Raw genomic sequence first — 25,518 nt, 5'->3', positions numbered from 1 at the left:
TTGAAATCAAAAAAGCTATTAATGAGGTGCAATCAAAAATGGAGGCTCTCACTGCTAGGATAAATGAGGCAGAAGAAAGAATTAGCGATCTAGAAGACCAAATGACAGAGAATAAAGAAGCTGAGCAAAAGAGGGACAAACAGCTACTGGACCACGAGGGGAGAATTCAAGAGGTAAGTGACACTATAAGATGAAACAACATTAGAATAATTGGGATTCCAGAAGAAGAAGAAAGAGAGAGAGGAGCAGAAGGTATACTGGAGAGAATTATTGGGGAGAATTTCCCCAATATGGCAAAGGGAACAAGCATCAAAATTCAGGAGGTGCAGAGAATGCCCCTCAAAATCAATTAGAATAGGCCCACACCCCATCACCTAATAGTAAAATTTACAAGTCTTAGTGACAAAGAGAAAATCCTGAAAGCAGCTCGAGAAAAGAAGTCTGTAACATACAATGGTAAAAATTAGATTGGCAGCAGACTTATCCACAGAGACCTGGCAGGCCAGAAAGAGCTGGCATGATATATTCAGAGCACTAAACAAGAAAAACATGCAGCCAAGAATACTATATCCAGCTAGGCTATCATTGAAAATAGAAGGAGAGATTAAAAGCTTCCAGGACAAACAAAAACTGAAAGAATTTGCAAACACCAAACCAGCTCTACAGGAAATATTGAAAGGGGTCCTCTAAGCAGAGAGACAGCCTACAAGTGGTAGATCAGAAAGAAACAGAGACAATATACACTAACAGTCACCTTACAGGCAATACAATGGCACTAAATTCATATCTCTCAATAGTTACCCTGAATGTTAATGGGCTAAATGCCCCAATCAAAAGACACAGGGTATCAGAATGGATAAAAAAACAAAACCAATCTACATGTTGCCTACAAGAAACTCATTTTAAGCCCGAAGACACCTCCAGATTTAAAGTGAGGGGGTGGAAAAGAATTTACCATGCTAATGGCCATCAGAAGAAAGTAGGAGTGGCAATCCTTATATCAGATCAATTAGATTTTAAGCCAAAGACTATCATAAGAGATGAGGAAGGACACTATATCATACTCAAAGGTCTGTCCAACAAGAAGATCTAACAATTTTAAATATCTATGCCCCCAACGTGGGAGCAGCCAACTATATAAACCAATTAATAACAAAATCAAAGAAACACATCAACAATAATACAATAATAGTAGGGGACTTTAACACTCCCCTCACTGAAATGGACAGATCATCCAAGCAAAAGATCAACAAGGAAATAAAGGCCTTAAACGACACACTGGACCAGATGGACATCACGGATATATTAGAACATTTCATCCCAAAGCAACAGAATACACATTCTTCTCTAGTGCACATGGAACATTCTCCAGAATAGATCACATCCTTGGTCCTAAATCAGGACTCAACCGGTATCAAAAGATTGGGATCATTCCCTGCATATTTTCAGACCACAATGCTCTGAAGCTAGAACTCAACCACAAGAGGAAGTTTGGAAAGAACACAAATACATGGAGACTAAACAGCATCCTTCTAAAGAATGAATGGGTCAACCGGGAAATTAAAGAAGAATTGAAAAAAATCATGGAAACAAATGATAATGAAAATACAACGGTTCAAAATCTGTGGGACACAACAAAGGCAGTCCTGAGAGGAAAATATATAGCAGTACAAGCCTTTCTCAAGAAACAAGAAAGGTCTCAGGTACACAACCTAACCCTACACCTAAAGGAGGTGGAGAAAGAACAAGACAGAAACCCTAAGCCCAGCAGGAGAAGAGAAATCATAAAGATCAGAGCAGAAATCAATGAAATAGAAACCAAAAAAACAACAGAACAAATCAACGAAACTAGGAGCTGGTTCTTTGAAAGAATTAATAAAATTGATAAACCCCTGGCCAGACTTATCAAAAAGAAAAGAGAAAGGACCCAAACAAATAAAATCATGAATGAAAGAGGAGAGATCACAACTAACACCAAAGAAATACAAACTATTATAAGAACATACTATGAGCAACTCTATGCCAACAAATTTGACAATCTGGAAGAAATGGATGCATTCCTAGAAACATCTAAACTACCACAACTGAACCAGGAAGAAATAGAAAGCCTGAACAGACCCATAACCAGTAAGGAGATTGAAACAGTCATTAAAAATCTCCAAACAAACAAAAGCCCAGGGCCAGACGGCTTCCCGGGGAATTCTACCAAACACTTAAAGAAGAACTAATTCCTATTCTCCTGAATCTGTTCCAAAAAACAGAAATGGAAGGAAAACTTCCAAACTCATTTTATCACCTTGATCCCAAAACCAGACAAGGATCCCATCAAAAAAGAGAGCTATAGACCAATATCCTTGATGAACACAGATGCGAAAATTCTCACCAAAATACTAGCCAATAGGATTCAACAGTACATTAAAAGGATTATTCACCATGACCAAGTGGGATTTATTTCAGGGCTGCAAGGTTGGTTCAACATCCGCAAATCAGTCAATGTGATACAACACATCAATAAAAGAAAGAACAAGAACTATATGATACTCTCAATAGATGCTGAAAAAGCATTTGGCAAAGTACAGCATCCTTCCTGATCAAAACCCTTCAAAGTGTAGGGATAGAGGGTGCATACCTCAATATCATCAAAGCCATCTATGAAAAACCCACTGCAAATATCATTCTCAATGGAGAAAAACTGAAAGCTTTTCCGCTAAGGTCAGGAACACGGCAGGGATGTCCATTATCACCACTGCTATTCAACATAGTACTAGAAGTCCTAGCCTCAGCAATCAGACAACAAAAGGAAATTAAAGGCATCCAAATTGGCAAAGAAAAAGTCAAGCTATCACTCTTCGCAGATGATATGATACTATATGTGGAAAACCCAAAAGACTCTACTCCAAAACTGCTAGAAATTGTACAGGAATTCAGTAAAGTGTCAGGATATGAAATCAATGCACAGAAATCAGTTGCATTTCTCTTTTTTTTTTTTTTTTTAAAGATTTTATTTATTTATTTGAGAGAGAGAGACAGTGAGAGAGAGCATGAGCGAGGAGAAGGTCAGAGAGCGAAGCAGACTCCCCATGGAGCTGGGAGCCTGATGTGGGACTCGATCCCGGGACTCCAGGATCACGCCCTGAGCCGAAGGCAGTCGTCCAACCAACTGAGCCACCCAGGCGTCCCTCAGTTGCATTTCTCTACACCAACAACAAGACAGAAGAGAAATTAAGGAGTCAATCCCATTTACAATTGCACCCAAAACCATAAATAGAAATAAACCTAACCAAAGAGGCTAAGAATCTATACTCAGAAAACTATAAATTACTCATGAAAGACACTGAGGAAGACACAAAGAAATGGAAAAATGTTCCATGCTCCTGGATTGGAAGAATAAATATTGTGAAAATGTCTATGCTACCTAAAGCAATCTACACATTTAATGCAATTCTTATCAAAGTACCATCCATCTTTTTCAAAGAAATGGAACAAATAATTTTAAAATTTATATGGAACCAGAAAAGACCTCGAATAGCCAAAGGAATATTGAAAAAGAAAGCCAAAGTTGGTGGCATCATAATTCTGGACTTCAAGCTCTATTACAAAGCTGTCATCATCAAGACAGAATGGTACTGGCACAAAAACAGACACATAGATAATGGAACAGAATAGAAAGCCCTGAAATAGACCCTCAACTCTATGGTCAACTAATCTTCGACAAAGCAGGAAAGAATGTCCAATGGAAAAAAGACAGCCTCTTCAATAAATGGTGTTGGGAAAATTGGACAGCCACATGCAGAAAAATGAAATTGGAACATTTCCTTACACCAAACACAAAAATAGACTCAAAATGGATGAAGAACCTCAATGTGAGAAAGGAATCCATCAAAATCCTTGAGGAGACACAGGCAGCAACCTCTTTGACCTCAGCAGCAGCAACATCTTCCTAGGAACATCGCCAAAGGCAAGGGAAGCACAGGCAAAAATGAACTATTGGGATTTTATCAAGATCAAAACCTTTTGCACAGCAAAGGAAACAGTTAACAAAACCAAAAGACAACTGACAGAATGGGAAAAGATATTTGCAAACGACATATCAGATAAAGGACTAGTGTCCAAAATCTATAAAGAACTTAGCAAACTCAACACCCAAAGAACAAATAATCCAATCATGAAATGGGCAGAAGAGGGGCGCCTGGGTGGCTCAGTGGGTTAAGCCTCTGCCTTCAGCTCAGGTCATGGTCTCAGGGTCCTGGGATCAAGCCCCGCATCGGGTTCTCTGCTCAGCGGGGAGCCTGCTTTCTCCTCTCTCCCTCTGCCTGTCTCTCTGCCTGCTTGTGAACTCTGTCAAATAAATAAATAATAATTTAAAAAAAACTTAAAAAAAAAAAAAAGAAATGGGCAGAGGACATGAACAGACATTTCTGCAAAGAAGACATCCAGATGGCTAACAGACACATGAAAAAATGTTCCATATCACTCGGCATCAGGGAAATACAATTCAAAACCACAATGAGATATCACCTCACACCAGTCAGAATGGCGAAAATCAACAAGTCAGGAAATGACAGAGGCTGGCGAGGATGTGGAGAAAGGGGAACCCTCCTACACTGTTGGTGGGAATGCAAGCTGGTGCAACCACTCTGGAAAACAGCATGGAGGTTCCTCAAAATGTTGAAAATAGAACTGCCCTATGACCCAGCAATTGCACTACTGGGTGTTTACCCTAAAGATACAAACATAGTGATCCAAAGGGGCACGTGCACCTGAATGTTTATAGCAGCAATGTCCACAAGAGCCAAACTATGGAAAGAACCTAGATGTCCATCAACAGATGAATGGATAAAGAAGATGTGGTATATATACACAATGGAATACTATGCAGCCATCAAAAGAAATGAAATCTTGCCATTTGTGACAACGTGGATGGAACTAGAGGGTATCATGCTTAGCAAAATAAGTCAAGCAGAGAAAGACAACTATCATATGATCTCCCTGATATGAGGAAGTGGTGATGCAACATGGGGGCTTAAGGGGGTAGGAGAAGAATAGATGAAACAAGATGGGATTGGGAGGGAGACAAACCATAAGTGACTCTTAATCTCACAAAACAAACTGAGGGTTGTTGGGGGGGAGGGGGGTTGGGGGAAGGGGGGTGGGGTTATGGACACTGGGGAGGTATGTGCTTTGGTGAGTGCTGTGAAGTGTGTAAACCTGGTGATTCACAGACCTGTACCCCTGGGTAAAAAATATATGTTTATAAAAAATAAAAAAATTTAAAAAAAAAAAAGAATTTGCCATGACAACTGAAGACAGGTCAGGTAAATAATATAAATAGAACAGTTTTACTTATGACATATTGAGACAATCTAGAACCATAACTTACCTCTAGTATGGAAAAATTAAACTGCAAAATGACAGTGGCTTACTTAATATTTATGGCATTTTACTTGTTATTTTTTCTGTGCAAAATCTACTCCCAATAAAGTTAGTTCCATTAACTTTTTCACAATGCAAAAGTATTTAAGAGGAGATGATGAATATACCTTTTGCACACTTGGGTAAGTGTATGTATAGGATTCTAAATTCTTATAAGTAGATCTGCTAAGAGAAAGACTTTTTGTAGTTAAAATATTGATAACTATAGCTACACTGGCATTCAAAAGCTTTGCATCCATTTCTGTTCCTACCAAAAGTGTGGCAAGTAGAACATAGTGTCCTTTATATTTCCAATTACTTTCCTAATTCCCCACTTCCTAAGTTAGATGTTTCAATCTCTATAATCAACAATTAACAATGTAGAAGTTGTGAGATACGGATAATTATTTACTAAACAAGTATAAATTATTAAAGCAAAAGATCTTAAAATGAATTTTGAGTACTTTTATTTGACCAGTTATCTTTATTCATTTGATAAAAAACTGCTAACTTGACTAGATAATAGAAAAAATACTAACAGACCTAATTTCTAAAACTTTGTCTTTTTCATCTATAAACTTTTCATAATAGAAACAGACATATTTTGAGACATGTAAATAAAAGGTACCATAAAAATAAAAAATACTACTATTGGGGTACCTGGGTGGTTCAGTCGGTTAAGTGTCCAACTCTTGATTTCGGCTCAGGTCATGATCTCAGGGTTGGGAGATTTAACCCCATGTTGGGCTCTGCCTGGGTAAGGAGTCTGCTTAAGGAGTCTGCCTAAGATTCTGTCTTGCCCTCAGTTCCTCCCTGCCATTCCCCTCCCCTGTAAGTGTGTGCCTCGTTTCCGAAAAACACACAAACAAAAAATTACTACTAAAAAGAGAAGAAAAAATTTAAATTTCAATACTTACAATCATCTAGATCTAGAAGTGAAACATCTTTGGTAAGAGGATTTCTATCTTGCTTTGTTTTATTTTTTTCTTTCTCCTATAAATAAGAAATATTTAATTTATTGCACATTCTATTAAAAAAAATCAATGAAGTAGTTCTTAAATGTTTCAAAACAAACCTTTTTACTCCAAGGGAAAAAAAAATCAAATTAAGCTTTCTGTATGGTTAGATGGACTGTATTTTTTAGTCAAAATTTTTATTTTAGCTATAGCATACAGTATTTTTTCTTCACCATGCAAACTGTTATCTTAAAATATTTTGTTTAAAGATTGTAAAGGTCCATCAGTAGAAAATTTAAAGGCAAATAGTTATTTTGTGATCTGACAATTTTTCCTAATATAAAAACTTAAAATGGCTCTTTGGTAGAAAAAGCCTACAAATGCCTTGAAAATAATTTTTAAACAAGTGGTTTAAGAAAAAGAATTGCTCAGGGCACCTGGGTGCTCAGTCAATTGAGTGTCTGCCTTCAGCTCAGGTTGTGATCCTGGAGTCCTGGGATGGAGTTCCATGGTGGGCTCCCTGCTCAGTGGGGAGTCTGCTTCTACCTCCCCACTCCACCCCCAATGACTCCTGCTCTATCTTTCTCTCCCTCAAATAAAAAAAAAATTAAAAAAAGGAAAAAGAAAAAGAAATGCTCAAATAATATTAGTTTAGCTCTGAAATCGTCAAGAGGCTTGTGACAGATTAGCCTTTCTGAGATGTAGTTTGTGACAGGCACTGTATTAGGTACTTTATCTTTCAACAGTGGGTTCCATCAGACTTTTTTTAGGCAAAGGCATTCATTAAAATCTACAAATGACATTTTCAGGCTCTTGCTGTTAAGGGATGAAAAGTATTCATTTTCTTTCTTTACTGTTTTCCATTGAGGAGATTAAGTATTTCAAAACATATCTGCACATACTTAGGGTTTACTCTATCACTATCTATTCAGTTTGGTCAGAGATTCAGAAAAGATGTGACATATATACATAAAGAAAAAAATATATGTATATAACATACTTTTCTTCTTTTAAAGGACAAATTAAGTACAGTAATGAGTAGTATTATGAACAAAATGGACACAGATTAGGACACTAAACAGATGTATTTGGATCAAAGTCACTTATCTTTATAATCTATACTTTTTGAATCAAATCTTCTCAAATTAAAGGCCCAAACTTCACTTTTTGCTAAAATGTTTTTGTTCATTTATTCAATCATTCATTCATCCAATAGACATGCATAGCATGTATCAGATTCTGTGCTAAGCAAAGAAGTAATACAGCCAAGGCATAGTTCCTGCCTTCAGGTAACTTATAATCTAATAAAAGAGTTTACAGCTTATCCCTACATATTTTTACAAGTATTTCTGAAATATGCCTCTAACCATAGAAAGGTCTAACTAAAGCAAAAGGTACCTTACTATCATTTAAAGTCAACAGAACGTTAGAGCTCATATGACAGTGCAAATACATGAATAAGAGTAATACATCAAATTACCTGTTAGGTAACATTTTAAAATGACCTTAAGTTCTGCTAGTTTTTTCCCTTATGCCAAAACTCAAAACAAATTATTTGCAAGTATCATAGAATAACTAAATACTAAGAGTAACAAAATAGTAATACTGATTTTCTTCATGAGAATAATAATTTCTGCCTCTGAAAACTTCAAATTATCTAAAAATTTAATTTTCACTCATTATTTAAAAATGAAATAATATTTGCTCCTCTTTCCATACCTAAAATGAAAAACAATTTCTAGGGTTGGGAAAAAAAATAGAAGGAATGTTAGTTTTGAGCTGGAATTTAAAAGTAGCAATAAAGAGAAACAGGTTGAGAATGAAAATGCCATCTCAACTAGAATATCATTCCTGTGAAGAAAGAACATTACAAAAAGAGCTTAACACCATGTGACTTATCAAAATACTATGCTGAGCACAATGGGTATAGCTTCCTATAAGCTACGATGGTGCATGACTGTTTTTATGGAACTGTAACCTTCCTACCTGAAAAATTAGAAACCTATCAAATCAAGATAAAGTTAAAGCTGGAAACAAGTCTATACCTTATTTTCTACTTCACAGCTAAGAGTGTGTAACAATATCTATTAAATACACATCAGGTCATATACAACACAGGACAGAGCTGCATGTGAAATTGACATAATCTCTTATTAGAATTCTAAAACAGAAGGAAAAAAAGGCTCTCAAAAGGACAGAATTTCATTGACTTTCTGAGAAGAGCAAATAACCAGTGACTGAAATACAACATTAGCAATAGATAACGGTCATTTCTACTGAATTGAAAAAGCCTTGCATTCCAAATCAAGGCTATAAAAAGCTTCGTGATGTGTTTGGCATTCTTCTCTTATATTATATTTCATTTTTCATTTTAAAAAATCCATAGTAAGTTCAAAACATTTTCATACTTAAAAGGATCTACTATAAAAATAAAAATCTGAATTCTAAACAAAGAAGTTAAGAGCCCTATTCCATCAAACATTTCTCCATTTGCAATTCATCTTGGTAATAGAGACAGAACCTGGGTAAATGCATATAGGACTTGAGGCAGGAGATTTTTCTTGCTCAATGCATAATTCATGTGCTCCGCCTGCAAAGTGTGTAAAATGAGAATTTCACACCGCAGCATGAGCCATGGAGCTGCAGAGAAAAGGCAGATGAAATCATATTTTACTGTGTGAATTTTATTTCTTACCCTCCCAATATTTATACAAAACCATCATTGACAAACCAAACACACTGACAGATCACCCACTGTTTCCATTGTGTTAGTACTTGAGAAGAGATCAGGCAGAAAGATAGACAATTTGTTTTTGTATATTTTTTTAAATAAAGGATTAGGTTTTTAACAGCTGAGTGACTGTATTAGACTTTTATAAGGACAACAGTAACTGATCTTAAAATCTCACTACAAAAATACCTAGTTATCAATTCATCACCCTCAAATCTCCATTTTGTTTCTATGGTATTCGATTATACACCTCAACACATCAACATTTTCAAAATAAAATACAAAGTCACAGGGTTAAGAAACTGATTTCTACTTAATATATTACATTTCAAGTACTAAATAAAAGATCCTGGAAATATTTATTAAGCTCCAAATAATACAAATAAAAATATGTACTAATATATCTGTAAAGATTTTTTAAATGTACTATGCACGTTCATTTCATGCTGATTAAAAAAAAAGCAAGTAGAATAAAAGATATGAAAAAATAAGCACCTAATACGCTTCTAAAGAGGAAACCATTGTAAGGAAGATTGAAATTTAAAATGATAAAGCAGGATAAGTGATATGTAAAGTTGGTCAAACTCATATTGTACTTTGAAATCAACAAAAATTCAAGGCTAATTTCTAGCCTCTCAGGGCAAGATATTTGCATGAAATATTTTTAATTAGAATTATCAACCAAGGACAATTTAATGACTCTCTTGCCTTCAAGTCATCTAACAAACCTGATTTTAAAAATCTGAGGCTCACACTTACATTGGGCTTTAAAACAAAGTATGTTTTTTTTTTTTTTAAAGATTTTATTTATTTGTCAGAGACAGAGAGAGAGAGAGCAAGGGAGCACAGGCAGACAGGCAGGCAGAGGCAGAGGAAGAAGCAGGCTCCCTGCCGAGCAAGGAGCCCGATGTGGGACTCGATCCCAGGACCCTGGGATCATGACCTGAGCCGAGGGCAGCCGCTCAACCAACTGAGCCACCCAGGCGTCCCTAAAACAAAGTATTTGCCAATAAATTGAGACTTCTTTGTAAGTCAAAAGTAGTCTAAACTGTTAAAAATATCTTCCCTATAATATTACTTCCCTATAATATTACTTCTACTTCAATAAGAAAGCTTCTTAATGACATTCACTTTGATTTTAAAGATCTAAACTGAAGTGAAATGATATTTCTGTTCTGGAGAACTTAAAATATAAGCTAAATTGGGAACGACAGAAATTGAAAGAGGCAAGGTTTTGAACTGTCAGAGTAAAAAACCAAGACTCTACAATATGCACAGAAGTTATATAATTGCAAAATACATAAATACTTGTAAAAACACAAGTAAAACTTGTTTTCTGTTTCTCAAACATGGCAGAACACCAATCAGAAAATAGTTTCTTTCACTCTTATCAATTACCTATTTCATAACATATGCCAATTTTATCTTACCCCCCAAATCTTTCACGTGACAGATCTTTTACTAGGCATGTCTTAACATTTACTAAGGGCTGGACAGACACTAGTCACAGTAACAGTAACTGGTCTATAGAACGTTTAAGAGATTTAATCCCTCCCCAAAAGGAACTAGTGAAGTTATATGAAATCCATGTAACCTGTGATAAAGTCTACTGACAGCATCTCAAACACTGCTGTGTATATATATATGTAGTACTGTTTTTCTGCACATCTAGTATACATATATTAATCCTAATTTTGACTCAAATAGGAAATGCTCTTAATATGAAATGTTAAGTGCAAGTATGTTATATGTTTATTCCCACTGACAAATTGGGCTTTACACACACTTCACATATTCAAAATGCTGCTAATATTTACAAAGAAAATGCATAGAAGTTATGTACAATAAATTTTAAACTATGTTTAAAATTTCTATCATTTAAAAAAAAGGTTATTTAAATCTTTGGCAGCTGTGCATAGACACTGAAGATAAAATCAGAACTATTATACCACAGTTAAGGCATGAAGAATAGACTAACAAGGTGATAGTGGGAATAACTATTATATGTAGGAACACACTAATACACTGTCTAGTTTTAAAAATATCAGAGCCTAGATTCAATTAAAACAACTCAAAGTCTGGTAACTTTTTAAAAAACATTATTTTAAATAAAATTGTGACCATCTGTTCTACACAAAATTTTAACTACAAGTAGAATATAACTTAATTATATCAGTAAAAAATAGGATAAAGTGATATAAATGTGAATCTTTTCCTGATACCATGTGGTCTACATTACTGATTTTCCTTTTCACTCTTCTATGTTAAATAAAATATTTCTCTTTACATTGTGTAAACTATGGGAAAGCACTTAAAATATGGAACTATTAAAAGTAATTTTGTTATAGGTATTATGTGGGGGCAAAAGAACTATTTCATAAGAAGGGTTAGACTTAAAGTATTTTTTCTATCAAATATATTTCAGAAAAGAACACCTACTAATAAAATATGTCTGCCCAACTAAAAAAAGTCACTGAACAAGATAATCTTTCTTTGGTCATTACTGACAATATCTGATCTAAAATGAGGACATCTTCTAATCAATAACACAAACAAACATAATGCCAGAATGTATGACTGTATATAGTTTCATGTTTTATGGTTATGCTGGGGCATGGTGTTGAATGACACACACCTCAAGAACACAATTCAACAGAGGTTCTCCCTCTTTTGATTGTCTTTACACCATTCACATGGGTAATACCTTCTCATCAGTAACATTTTTTATTCCATGCATTCTCAAATAGGAGAGACCAGATAGACTCCAGTCGCTCCAGTGGGAAAGCATATAGCATGTTAAGATAACTACAAATATACAGTCCACTGGGATTAGAACACAGGGACCACAAAGGGAATCGAGACCAAAAAGGTAGGTTTGGGCATGCTAGCCTACAGATTTTTTATTGAACTAAGATGATAATGGGGCATAACATTATGGGTAACCTTAACATTAATCTGGCAAGGACTGGGGTTGGGAATCTGAGGATGACCAACAGCAATGGTCTAAGAATTGAGGTAATGGAGAGGTAATCTAGTATGCTGGTAGTAAGAAAAAAAGAAACAGATATGAGAGACTCTTAGAGAATCTCTAAGACTTGGCAACTTCGTAAACATGCAGGATAAAGAAAGGGCCAAAGATAATTCTGGGGAGATCCAGGAGAAGAGAAAAGAATGCTAGCACCAAATGGCAGAAGAACTCTTCTTCTGGCTATATCAGACTTAAGAAACCAAAAGCTCCTAAGAGGTCTAAGATTTTGGTTTAAATTCAGGAAGAAAAGTTGGAGGCATTATAGGGATTTAGAGATGTCTTTACCAAAGTATTTCACATAATATTTTAGCTAAAGCCACAGGAGTGAATGAGTCTCACAATAGGAAAAAAGACTAAAAATAAATTGATTCACATCAATTAATGTTTTTGATAAAATGTTGTATATCAAGGGGCGCCTGGGTGGCTCAGTGGGTTGAGCCGCTGCCTTCGGCTCAGGTCATGATCTCAGGGTCCTGGGATCGAGTCCCGCATCGGGCTCTCTGCTCAGCAGGGAGCCTGCTTCCTCCTCTCTCTCTGCCTGCCTCTCTGCCTACTTGTCACCTCTCTCTGTCAAATAAATTAAAAAAATCTTTAAAAAAAAAAATGTTGTGTATCAAGCACTAACTTGGGGGCCATGCTGACACTTGATGTCAGAGGGGTTAAAAAATGAAGCAATAAAAGGACTAAAAGGTCAAAGAAGTCAGAAGAAAAGGGATGCAAAGAGTTTCAAGTAGTACGGGAATAGTTACATAAGATCAAGAAGAATAATAACCAAAAGAAGCTCACTGGATTTGGGGAAGTATCATGGCTGACTTTTCAGAGAGCAGTATCTGTAGGAAGTGGTAAGAGTGGAAACCAACTTTAAAGGGACTAAGAAATAACTGGGTTAAGAGATTGTGGACAAAGACTATCTAGAATATTTTTCTAAACTCTCACTCTCACACACTCTCTATTTCTGTGTATTTCCCCCTCCCTGCTCCCCACCCCCCAAATGCTGGCAAAGCACTTGAGTGCCATGGTTGGCAGAGGAGGAAATTAATTAATGAAGAAAGAGACTGAAGGTGCAAAGGAGGCAGATGATTATCAACAAGTCCCAAAGTAAGTGAGGCTTTTTTTGGCTAAGTGGGATGGCTTACTTAGAGCTACATTCAAAGGAAAAGGAGGATAAACAGAGATTGTGTATTAGAGAGCAGAGAGAGGCAGGAGACACCCATAGTAGATGGCAGCTCAGTCCTCTGCAGAAAGGAGTCACACCTGGATATGAACTTATAACTTGAGTGGTATAAAAAGAGTCAGAAAACCACAGGAGATATTAAGAGTTGAAAAAGAATTTCAGTTCCTTACTGCACTGGTGTTCTATCACTCTACTACTGGTGGTCTCCCAGGGAATTAACATTCAAGTTAAAAAATGTTAACACTTGCTGTTCTATAGTTATATAGTGCTTTATATTGATCTTTCATATTTGATTTTTATAATAGCACTTGAAAGCAGTAGAATAAGTATTAGCATTTCTACTTTATAGATGAGGAAACTGAAGCATAAAGATATTATCTTCCAAAAAGTAGAACACTATACCTATCCCATAGGACACCATAAAATAAACTGTTTTCAAAGCTATATATTCAAAGTACCTCTGAAGCCTTATTTTCATGCTCAATATCCCCAAAACACACTATCCAAGTGAAAGAAAAAGAAGAGAAACAGTAAAAGTATAGATTTCGTTTCGCTGCAGATTTTAAGGCATATGAATTTTCAGCACTAACATACTGACATGCTAAATTAAGGTAAAGCAGGCACCATCTGCCTTCATTACTCATAATCTAGAGCAGAAGCCACAATACTTGTTCTAAGGAGGACTTCTACAGTTACAGAGTTGCCCATTATTAGAAAACTGGTATACTTATAATTGCACGGTTTAGTCCAAATCACTCAGAAAGGAATAGTAAAAAATAGTTACGGTGGCTCCATAGCAGGGAATATTCCAAGTGATAAATCAAAACGAACAATCCTATCTATTATAGATAAGAAAAGTCATTATAATATGGAGAAAATAAACCACAAACACAAAATACATGGACATAAAAGTATCAACAATGTGACTAAAATCCAAATTTTTCAAGAGTCTTAGCTTACCACAATACTTTAAAATTTTATACTGATGTCCTATAGGAAAATATTTTCAATTAAGAGACACCGATCATTGAAAGTGTCTGACAAAGAAACAAACTGAATTGCTAACCTAGGATACTTCTGTGGCTTTTTAATGGGGTTCTCAAATCTTGCTTCTAATACTAAGCAGGCACTAAAGTCTACAATTTTACAACTTCTGTAAAACTTCTTAAGAATAATGCACTTTAATTTTACCCACTTGACATTCATTGATTTCTTGCTTACTCATTTCTAAAACACTGATTTCTTATTCTGGATTGTACTTATTGTCAATTTCTAAATCTCTTTTATTTTAAATAACATCTTAAATTTTAAAATATAAAAGTAGGAAATGAATAATTTGATATAAATTATTTAATGTAAGTAGCAAATGAGAGAACATCAAACTCACTATGTGATAAATTTGTATAGGAGGTCAGAGTAATAAACATAAAAATCACTAAGACTTTATGTGAATTTTGTAAAATAGAAATCTTAGATTATATACATAAACAGATAAAGTTTTAAATATAAATTCCTGTTTAAAATAGGTATCAAAAATAGGAATCACTATATACAAGAATATTTGCAATAAGGTAAGACAAAAACTAGCCAATTTTTAAATATGCTATTCTTTTTTTACAAAAAATATGCTTATTCTATAATAATAAATCTCTGGATGGGGGATGGCAATTATCTACTTCGATGAATTTATTTTTATCCTTGGCTACTCAGATGACTTTTTAAAGAATTTCAAATTAATAGAAAATATAAATGAAAAAGATAATAGGTTAAAAGACTGAATTCACTAAAAGGCAAAGTTTGACTACATTTTCAACATACGGGATAAACAGTGTATTTATAAAAAAACTACTGCATTTAAAGTCCAGGACCCGGGGCGCCTGGGTGGCTCAGGGGGTTAAGCCGCTGCCTTCGGCTCGGGTCATGATCTCAGGGTCCTGGGATCGAGTCCCACATCGGGCTCTCTGCTCGGCAGGGAGCCTGCTTCCTCCTCTCTCTCTCTGCCTGCCTCTCTGCCTACTTGTAATCTTTCTCTGTCAAATAAATAAATAAAATCTTTAAAAAAAATAAATAAATAAAGTCCAGGACCCATTTATAGGAAAGGGGTAACAATTAAAAATCAGAAAAATATGCAATAGGTCTCAACTTTATATTAATAAATACATTTTTTCAATTTATATTTTTATTTTTTGCTGCTAGGCAGATAAGTTTCAGTGTTACTAATATGGTATCAGAAAGCATTATCATTCTGTTGCATAAGTGATTCTTGCATTTGTTTTTAAATAGATGGCTACTTAATTTTTATTAACTAGTTAAATATCTATATCCTTTAATTAAACCTTTAAAAATATTCTATTACCCAAACACCTATTTTTATTTTCATTTAAAAAAATTTTTTTCAAACACCTATTTTTAAAAAGCATTATTTGTCTCAATTTGTTATAATGTACATACATTTATATTACTTTGCTCATTATTATTTCTGACTTCCTTTTACTTCCCCTTTTGCAAAAGCTTCCACTGTCACATGCTAGCTCATAACAAAAAGGGCTATAACTGATATTGACCTCTGTAATTTCAGTGGCAAAAGATGAGGTTAAAAAGAGTTTCTGGAATGTCAGCTGAGCGACTGACTCTTGGTTTTAGATCCCAACATGATATTGGAGTTGTGGGATCTAGTCCTGTCAGGCTCTGCACTCTGGGCTGACTCTGCTTGGGACTCTTTTCTCCCTCTGCCCCTCCCTGCCATGCTCTTGCTCTTTCTCTTTTAATAAATAAATCAATCCTAAAAAAAAGTTTCTAATGTCTCTGTAGGATTGAGGTAAACAGGAACCAATTATCTAATAAAACAAAAAAAGGATGAATAAAGATAGTTTTATTTTAGTTGTCAGTGACAAGGTTGAATTTCTCAATTTCTTGATTTTCAACAAAATACTAATTTTCTTTTTCTTTTTTAAGATTTTATTTACTTATTTGAGAGACAAAGAGAGCATGAGCTAGGGTTGGGGGAGAGGTAGAGGGAGCACAAGAAGCAGACTCTCCATCAAGTAGGAAGACACGGGGCTTGATCCCAGGACCCCGGAATCATGACCTGAGCCAAAGGCAGATGCTTAACCAAATGAGCCACTCAGGCAGCCCCAAAACACTGATTTTCAAAAGTACTTATTCTTTTGGATAAAGCCTATGAAAATACTTCCTTTCAATTACAGCAATGTGCAATCTCTTACCTTAGCAACTTTTCTTGACTCAAACTCACTTTCAGATTCTGATTCAGAACCTGAAGAACTTTCTTCTTCTGAACCAGAATCAGCACTAGAAGAATCTGAAGTTTTAGATTTTTCATTTTCCTTCTCCCCATCTTCAGAATCACTGTAAGTAATAGATTTAAAAATACCAACTTTAAAATCCTTTATATATGGCAAATTGGTGCTATATGTCCATTTTGTCTATAAATCAGAATCTTTACTAGAAAAATATATTTCACTGAGTACTCACTTATTTTAGTATGTAAAAGACAATAAAAATGGTTTTAAAATTCTAGAACATGTTAATAAAAAAAATAAAGGTAGTATTATCTATACCAGATATATCAGAACCTGTTAAAAATCACTTATACTACCACATCACACATACTTCAAATGCAAAAGGTTATAAAATGATACTAAATGATATAAGCAGAAAATAATTAATAATTATTACATGTTTGAGTTACCAGGAATATATATTAGATGCTAATAGTAACAACTTCAAAGATATGTAAGGCTGATTTTAAAATGCTGTCTCAAAATACTAAATGTTCATTCATAAATTTAAATATTTATACATCTATTTTTGCTAAAATAGACTTGCACTCTATAGATTGTTTTGTCCAAGAAAATTATTTACATGTGTTCTGAAATGTGACCTGTAAACATATTAATGAGAAAATGTTAACTAGATCAAAAGATATTTCTTATAATGCAAAGTCTTACTAACAACATAAGATCAACAAATATAAACTTTTAAAATTACCAAATGATTGAGAAGTCCAAGATGGCAGAGGAGTAGGAGACCTTAGTTTTGTCTGATCCCAGGAATTCAGCTAGATAGCTATTAAATCATTGTGAACACCTGCCAACTTAACCAGAGATCTAAGAAAAGAATAGCTGCAACTTTATAAAAATAGAAAAGCAACACTTTCTACAAGAATGACAAGAGGGAAAAACTCCCTTCAAAAAAGAGAACAAGAGGCAGTAATGACTGCCAGGGATCTAGTCAGTATGGATATAAGATGTCTGAATTAGAGTTCGGAATAATGATTATAAAGATACTAGTTGGGCTTGGAAAAAGCATACAAGAAACTAAAGAACCGCTTTCTGGAGAAATAAAAGAATTAAAATCTAATCAAGTGAAAATAAAAAAGACTATTAATGAGATACAATAAAAAATGGAGGCTGAAACTGCTAAAATGAGACAGAAGAGAGAATTAGTGATATAGAAGACAAAATAACAGAGAATAAAGAAGCTATGAAAAAGAGAACTAGTGGACCACCTGGAGATTTCTAGAGATAAGTGATATCACAAAGTGAAATAATACTGGAATAACTGGGATCACAGAAGAAGAGGAAAGAGAGGGGAAGAAGGTATACCGGAACAAATTATAGTGGAGAACTTCCCTAATCTGCGGAGGGAAAGGGGCATTCAAGTCCAGGAGGCAGAGAAGCCCCCTTAAAATCAATAAAAATAGGTTCATACCCTGACATATAATAGTGAAACTTATAAATCTCAGAGAGACAGAGCGAAAATCCTGAAAGCAGCTGGGGACAAGAGGTCTATAACCTAAAAGGCTAGAAACATTAATTGGCAGCAGACCTACCCACAGAGACCTGGCAGGCCAGGAAGGACTGACATGATATATTCAGCTTGCTAATGAGAAAAATATGCAACCAAGAATACTTCATCCAGCCAGGATCTCACTGAAAATAAAAGAAGGGATAAAAATCTTGCCAAACAGAAATGAAAAGAATTTGTGATCACCAAACCAGCCCTACAAGAAATTAAAAGGGATCCTTTAAGCAAAGAAAGAGCCCAAAAGTAACAAAGACCAGAAAGGAACAGAGACAATATACAGTAACAGTCACCTTACGGGCAATACAGTGGCACTAAACTCATATCTTTTCAATAGTTACCCCAAATGTAAATGGGCTAAATGCCCCAACCAAAAGACACAGGTATCAGGTTGGATTAAAAAAAGCAAGACCAATCAATACGCTGTCTGCAAGAGACTCATTTTAGACCAAAAGACACCTCCAGATTTAAAGTGAGGAGGCAGAAAACCATGTATCATGCTAATGGAAATTAAAAGAAAGCTGGGGTGGAAATCCTTATATCAGACAAATTAGATTTTATTTTATTTTATGTTTCTTTTAAAATTTTTATTTAATTGACACAGAAGTAGTGACTGAAAGACTTCAAAGTAGGCACCAGGCTTGTGAGTCAGCTGGAGTGAATCTCCATTATGACAGCACTTCAGTCCTTTTTTTAAAAAATTATTTTTATTTACATCTAATGCATTAGGCAAATTAGATTTTAAACTAAAGACTGTAATAAGACATAAGGACACGATATCATAATCAAAGGATCTATCCAACAAGGGGATCTCACTATTGTAAATATGTATGCCCCCAACATGGGAGCAGTCAATTATATACACTGATTTATAACAGACTCAAACACGTCGATAATAATACAATCATAGTAGGGGATTTTAACACCCCACTCACTGCAACGGACAAATCATCTAAGGAGAAGATCAACAAGGAAACAAGGGCTTTGAATAACACACTGGATCATATGGACTTCTCAGATATATTCAGAGCATTCTATCCTAAAGCAAAAGAATACACATTCTTCTTGAGTGCACATGGAATGCTCTCCAGAACAGATCACATACTGGGTCACAAATCAGGTCACCACTGGTACCAGAAGACTGGGATCATTCCTTGCATATTTTCAGACAATGCTTTAAAACTGGAACCCAATCACAAGAGGAAACTTGGTAAGAATTCAAATACAAGGAAGCTAAAGAGTATCCTGGATACTCTTTGAATGAATAGGTCAATCAGAAAATTAAAGAAGAATTTTAAAAATTCATGGAAACAAATGAAAATGAAAACACACTGTTCAGAACCTTTGGGATGCAGCAAAGGCAGATCTAAGAGGAAGTATATAGCAATACAAGCCTTTCTCAAGAAAAAAGAAAGGTCTCAAAGATACAACCTAGGCTTACAGCTCAAGGTGCTGGAGAAAGAACAGCAAATAAAGCCTAAACCCAATAGGAGAAGAGCATTAATAAAGATAAAGCAGAAATAAATGAAATAGAAACCAAAAGAACAGTAGAAGGGATCAACAAAACTAGGAGTTGGTTCTCTGAAAGAATTAATAAGACTGATAACCCCCTGCACAGACTTATCCAAAAGAAAGGAGAAAGGACCCAAATAAATAAAATCATGAATAAGAGGAGAGATCACAACCAACACTGAAGAAATACAAACAACTATAATAATATATTATGAGCAACTATATGCCAACAAATTAGGCAATCTGGAAGAAACAGCGCATGCCTAAAGATGTATACACACAACGGAACCAGGAAGAAATAGAACACCTGAAGAGACCCACAACCAGTAAGGAAATCGAAGCAGTAATCAAAAATCTCCCAACAAACGAGAGTTCAGGGCCAGATGGCTTCCCAAAGGAATTCTCCCTAACTCTATGGTAACTAATCTTTGACAAAGCAGGAAAGAATATCCAGTGGAAATAAGACAGTCTCTTCAACAAACGGCATTGGGAAAATTGGACAGCCACATGTAGAAGAATGAAACTAGACCATTTCCATACCACACACAAAACAAACTCAAAATGGAGACAGGAATCCATTAAAATCCTGGAGGAGAGCACAGGCAGGAACCTCTGTGACTTCAGCCACAGCAACTTCTTGCTAGGCATATTTCCAAAGGCAAGGGAAACAAAGGCAAAAATGAACTACTGATTCATCAAGATAGTTTTTGCACAAAACCAGAAGACAACAGACAGAATGGGAGAAGATATTTGCAAATAACATATCAGATAAACGGCTAGTATCCAAAATCTAAAAAACCTTACAAACTCAACACTCAAAGAACAAATAATCTAATAAAGAAATGGGCTGAAAACATGAAAAGACATTTCTTCAAAGAAGACACACAAATGGCCAATAGACACATGAAAAAATGCTCAACATCATTAGGCAATAAAGAAATACAAATGAAAATCTCAATGAGATACCACCTCACACTAGTCAGAATGGCTAAAACTAACAAGTCAGGAAATAACAAACAGTGAGGATGCAGAGAAAGGGGAACCTTCCTACACCGTTGGTGGGAATGCAAGCCACTCTGGAAAAGAATACGGAGAGTCCTCAAAAAGTTGAAAATAGCGTTACTCTATGACCAAGCCACTGCACTACTCGGTATTCACCCCAAAGATACAAATGTAGTGTGTGTATGTGTATATGGGTGTGTGTATCTGTACATATATATATACACACATACGATATGTATATGTACAATGGAATACTACTCAGCCATTAAAAAAATGAAATCTTGTCATTTACAACATCATGGATAGAACTAGAGGGTATCATATGAAGTGAAATAAGTCAATCAGAGGAAGAAAATTATATGATTTCAGTCATATGTGGAATTTAAGAAACAAAACAGTGGATCAGGAGGAAGAGAGAGAAAAATAAAACAAGATGAAATCAGAGAGGGAGACAAATCATAACAGACTCTTAATCATAGAAAACAAACTGAGGGTTGCTGGAGGGGAGGGGGTAGAGAGATGGGGTATCTGGGTGATGGACATTAAGGAGGGTATGTGATAAAATGAGCACTGGCTATTATGTAAGACTGATGAATCACTGAATTCTACCTCTGAACCTAATAACACACTATATGCTAATTGAATTTAAATTAAAAAAATAAAAATATTGGAAAAAAAAAAAACAAGAAAACTGAAAAAAAAAAGAAAAAGAAAAAAACCAAATGATCAAACCTAAATGCTGATGCTACTCACTCATCTGTTCACTCACTCACTCATTTAAAAAATATTAATTGACCACTCACCATGTGTTGGCAGTATGTTAGTGCTAGGATAACAATGTTTAATAAGATACAGATGATCTGTCTGTCTCCCTTACAGAGTCTACACTGCACTGGGGAATACAGAGAAGATGGCGATGACAAAAAAAAAGTATGGTAAGTAATAAGTAATAAAGCATAATGTCATCGGAGATCATCTAAACAAAGTGAACCAAAATAGGGAATGCTTCCTAGAGGAAGAAACACGTAAGCTGAGAAATAGGAATAACGCAGGGTGTAGGGATAGTCTTGGGTAGGGAGGTAGTTCTCCATGGAGAAAGAATAACATCTGAGGTAGCCCAAAGGTCTCTTCTCAAAGAGACATATATTATGGTCTTCTACATTTTCTCAAAACTGAAGGTCTAGTTCTCTTCCCGTGTGTATACTAAAAAAAAACCCAAAAAACCCTTTGCCAGGAAGTTTCAGAAACATCATACCAATTAACTAATTTAGGTATTTCAACATATTCTTAGTGGGTGTATTGTTCTATAATAGTCAGGAAACTTAAGTAACTTGCTCAAGGACACATTGCCTGGAACGGCAGAACTGGAACTTGAACTCAGTTTGTCTTATTCTCAACACCATGTTTCCCCTACTACAGCATGTAGCCTCCTTCAAATGAAAATACTTTGGACTGTAAAACTCAAATTTAATCATAGCTAGGACTACTAAGGATGGTTTTAAAGAAACTTAAAGCTCCTTAGCTTTAAAAAATTACCACTCAGGAGCACCTGGCTGGCTCAGTGGGAAGAGCACGCGACTCTTGATCTCAGGGTTGTACATTCAAGCTTCATGTTGGGTGTAGTGATTACTTAAAAATAGAAGCTTTTAATAAAACTTATCATAAAGCTACACTAGCGAAGTTCAAAAACAATTCTAAGAGACAGGCAGAAAAACATGGTGGGAGAGAGTGGAGAGACAAGGGAAGAATTGATATTTCCTTGAATTGATTTTTGTAGAGGAAATACGATTGCTGTTTATTAAAAATGAAGTCATGGTAACATCTCTGAGCACATGTAATTATATTCAATGCCTAAAAAATATGTGTTTTTTTCCCTGTAGCAAAAAATAGAAAATTATTATCCCCAATTCAATGGTTAAAACATGTACTTAAAAATGCAAGGTTTTCAATGTATTCAAGATTCCCGCTGGTATAATAAACAATTCTTTTAAATTAAAACACAGGCAAAAAGAAAACCCCATTTCTGAAGGAAAAAACACACAATGAAAGTAATATAAATACACGATTAAAAATTTCTAGCATATTGACTTTTGCTATTTGGAAAATACTGAGTGCACTGAACAAAATTTTCCCTTCCTGGAAATAAGATACTTCTTATAAACTACATCATCATAGATATTCTGATATTAATCCAGAAGTACAAAATTTCTCTCACAGGAAAGGATATTAAAAACCAAGTAAATCCTTTGCTACAACAAGTGAATGATTCTGCATACATTTAACTTACAGCTTTTAAGATAAAATTTTAAAGGTAAAAGTGTTATTTTGTTATGCAGCACTCAATTTTGATGGGTAATTACTGTTTACCTTACTGCTTAGAGTTTCAGATGTTAATCTAATGAAAAGAATTTACTGGTAACTAGCTTTTTAACTTTGCAATGATGAAAAGCCTGTATTAATTTAACCTACAGATTTCATTTGTTCTGAACAGGAAAAACAATATAAATCACTTTTAAAATCATTAAATCCTGACTTAAATTAATAAAGTCATAATTAGGGCATTATGCTGTGTTTGTTATGGAAGTGGCAGGGCGAGCTGCTTTAATTACTGTCTGTAATAAAAGGAGCAGAGAGCGTACTGCGCCCCAATCAGTGCTGTCAGCCACGACTGAGCTGGGCTGCAAGCTCATCACGTGAGCGGGCAGCAGGCTCCCAGGGAAAGGGCCATCATGCCTGCAGAGGCCACTCGCTAACAGCAATGGGGAAAACAGACTCATACAATCCAAGGTATTAGCCCCAATTACTCAAAATTTTAATGACATTTTAATACACGATAATGTTGATAATGGGAGATCTTAAAAAGCGCTAACACTTAAATATCTTATGACCGTCTTCCTTCACAGCCCTTGACTCTAATATTTGGATCATAATCTTTTTACTATAACATTATTTAGAAAAATCAATTGTCTTAGTTACATAATGGCAAAGTGTTGAAGGATTTAATTTTAGTCCTCAGCAAAATTGCTACAGAAGGTAATTAAGTGTTTCATACCTACTTCTTGATCACTTAACTCAGCCTTCCAAGGTTATACCAATTTTCAAAATGTAACCCCAAGATTTGTTCAAGTTCAAAATGAAAACTAAGTATAATAAGTAGCAGAATAATGTGAACTACTATTCTAATTAACTTTACAAGATCTCAGTGTCTGGGAAAAAATACACTTCTTTTCTCACTCACTTTATGTACTGAAGGGAAATGGTGTCCTGGGGGAAAATGCCACAGAATATTTTTTGAAGGAAATTCTGACAAAATATTACCTTTTCCCTTTGCTTTTGGAGCTCCTCTTGGTTGTTCTTTTGTCTCCTACTTCTGATGCACTTTCACTGTCACTCCTATGCTCACTGGAGGAGTCCTCACTGCTGTCATCACTACTTCCTCCCTCCTCGTCTTGTTCTCCACTTGCACTTTCAGATTCACTCTCTGAAAAAATAAAACCAGATGCCCCTTGATTTATAGCTATTTAACTAGACATAAGGACCCAAGTAACTGTCAATATTCATCAGAAATAAAACCAGATGTTGAATTTTAGTTTACTGGACCCCACTTGTATAACACTCCATCTCCATACTCCTGTCATTCAGTCCCCCCACCTCCGCATTCCTGCAGCAGTGTGAGTGAATGTGGGGAATGCCAAAGGACAGAGAACACACTTGACAGTGAGTAGGGTAGAGCAAAGATGAACCAAGTAAACCAAATTTGAGAGAATCTTGCTTTTCAAATCCTTAAGTATCTAGTTATAGCAGTAACTTCCTTTTGTTAAAGGAATGATGTAAGGATGAAGAAATAATTTTTAATTTTTCTGGTAGTGAGAAATTTTATTGAGAGAAGGCAAGAGTTGAATCTTATTAGGTGTAAATTTTGAGATGGGAATGAGCCATTTGAATCATCTAAAATTTTCTCAATTCAAAAGCAAAAAGCAAAATTACTAATTAAAAAGTAATTACTTATTTTAGCTAGTGTAGGAGTTTTCCACAGGTCAAAGAGATCATAAAATTATCCTATGAAGCTATACATTTAAATGTTTTATGTATAACTTAAGGCATACTAGGACTCTTCCCAGAAGTGATACATATAATTCATGTGTATTTTAAATATGAAGCATAATTTTTTACTATATGAAATGATTATAGGTGCAAAGCACTAGCCTAAATAAAAGGACAAACTGTTGCCCTCATCTATTATCTATCTGACGAAGTACTCTTAGCCAGAAACATCTAACAGGTAAACAGTATCTACTTTATGAGGATTTAATTATGTATCACACAGTGAAAAGCTAGGATTACCTAGCTGTTGTGAAGATTAAGGATTTGAAACATGTAAAGGTGATGAGGACACAACACTGCCTGCTACATTAGGTAAGGCATTCATAACATCAGTTTCTACAAAGGGAAAAATTTACCTTATCCAAATTTTATAAAACTGTTGAGTAGGATATTTTAAATTTGCTATGATATGAAAGTTATACACATGTATATATATATATATATATACACACTCAGATAAGTGACTTATCCCATAAATAAGGAAAAAAAATTATAGCACCTAAGTTACTCTCTCATGTTAATTATATGGGAATTCAACAAAAGTCTTGGTTCAGCTCACTTTAAGACTTACTACTTAAAACTTTCAAGTTAGTAAAATCCCTCCTCCCAAACTTTTTTTTTTATTTAAGTGAATAAATTTTTATTCAGTATTAATTTTATGTCAAAGTTAGTAAAATCCTTGAGGAAATTTGTTTACCTTCTAGAAGACTTACTGACTGGGAAAATAATCTCATAATTTCTTTTTTTTTTTTTTAAGATTTTATTTATTTATTTG

At 34.9% G+C, this 25,518-nt stretch overlaps 1 protein-coding gene across 5 annotated transcripts in view; it reads right to left on the bottom strand.

Moving 5' to 3' along the window:
• AP3B1 (adaptor related protein complex 3 subunit beta 1) overlaps positions 1-25,518 on the bottom strand; it is a 356,383-nt gene that overhangs the window by 84,696 nt on the left and 246,169 nt on the right. For all 5 annotated transcript variants that reach the window (XM_044266584.1, XM_044266594.1, XM_044266568.1 and 2 more), the window contains 3 exons: positions 23,958-24,120; positions 16,526-16,667; positions 6,330-6,405 (listed from right to left, as the gene is read on the bottom strand). In XM_044266584.1, coding sequence (XP_044122519.1) covers positions 6,330-6,405; positions 16,526-16,667; positions 23,958-24,120 — 381 coding nt within the window. The remainder of the gene's footprint in view (positions 1-6,329; positions 6,406-16,525; positions 16,668-23,957; positions 24,121-25,518) is intronic.

This window comes from Neovison vison, chromosome 1 (assembly GCF_020171115.1).
Source record: "Neovison vison isolate M4711 chromosome 1, ASM_NN_V1, whole genome shotgun sequence".
Taxonomy (NCBI): domain Eukaryota; kingdom Metazoa; phylum Chordata; class Mammalia; order Carnivora; family Mustelidae; genus Neogale; species Neogale vison.
Note: the sequence above shows the minus strand (reverse complement) of the source record. Positions and strands in the feature narration are given on the sequence as shown.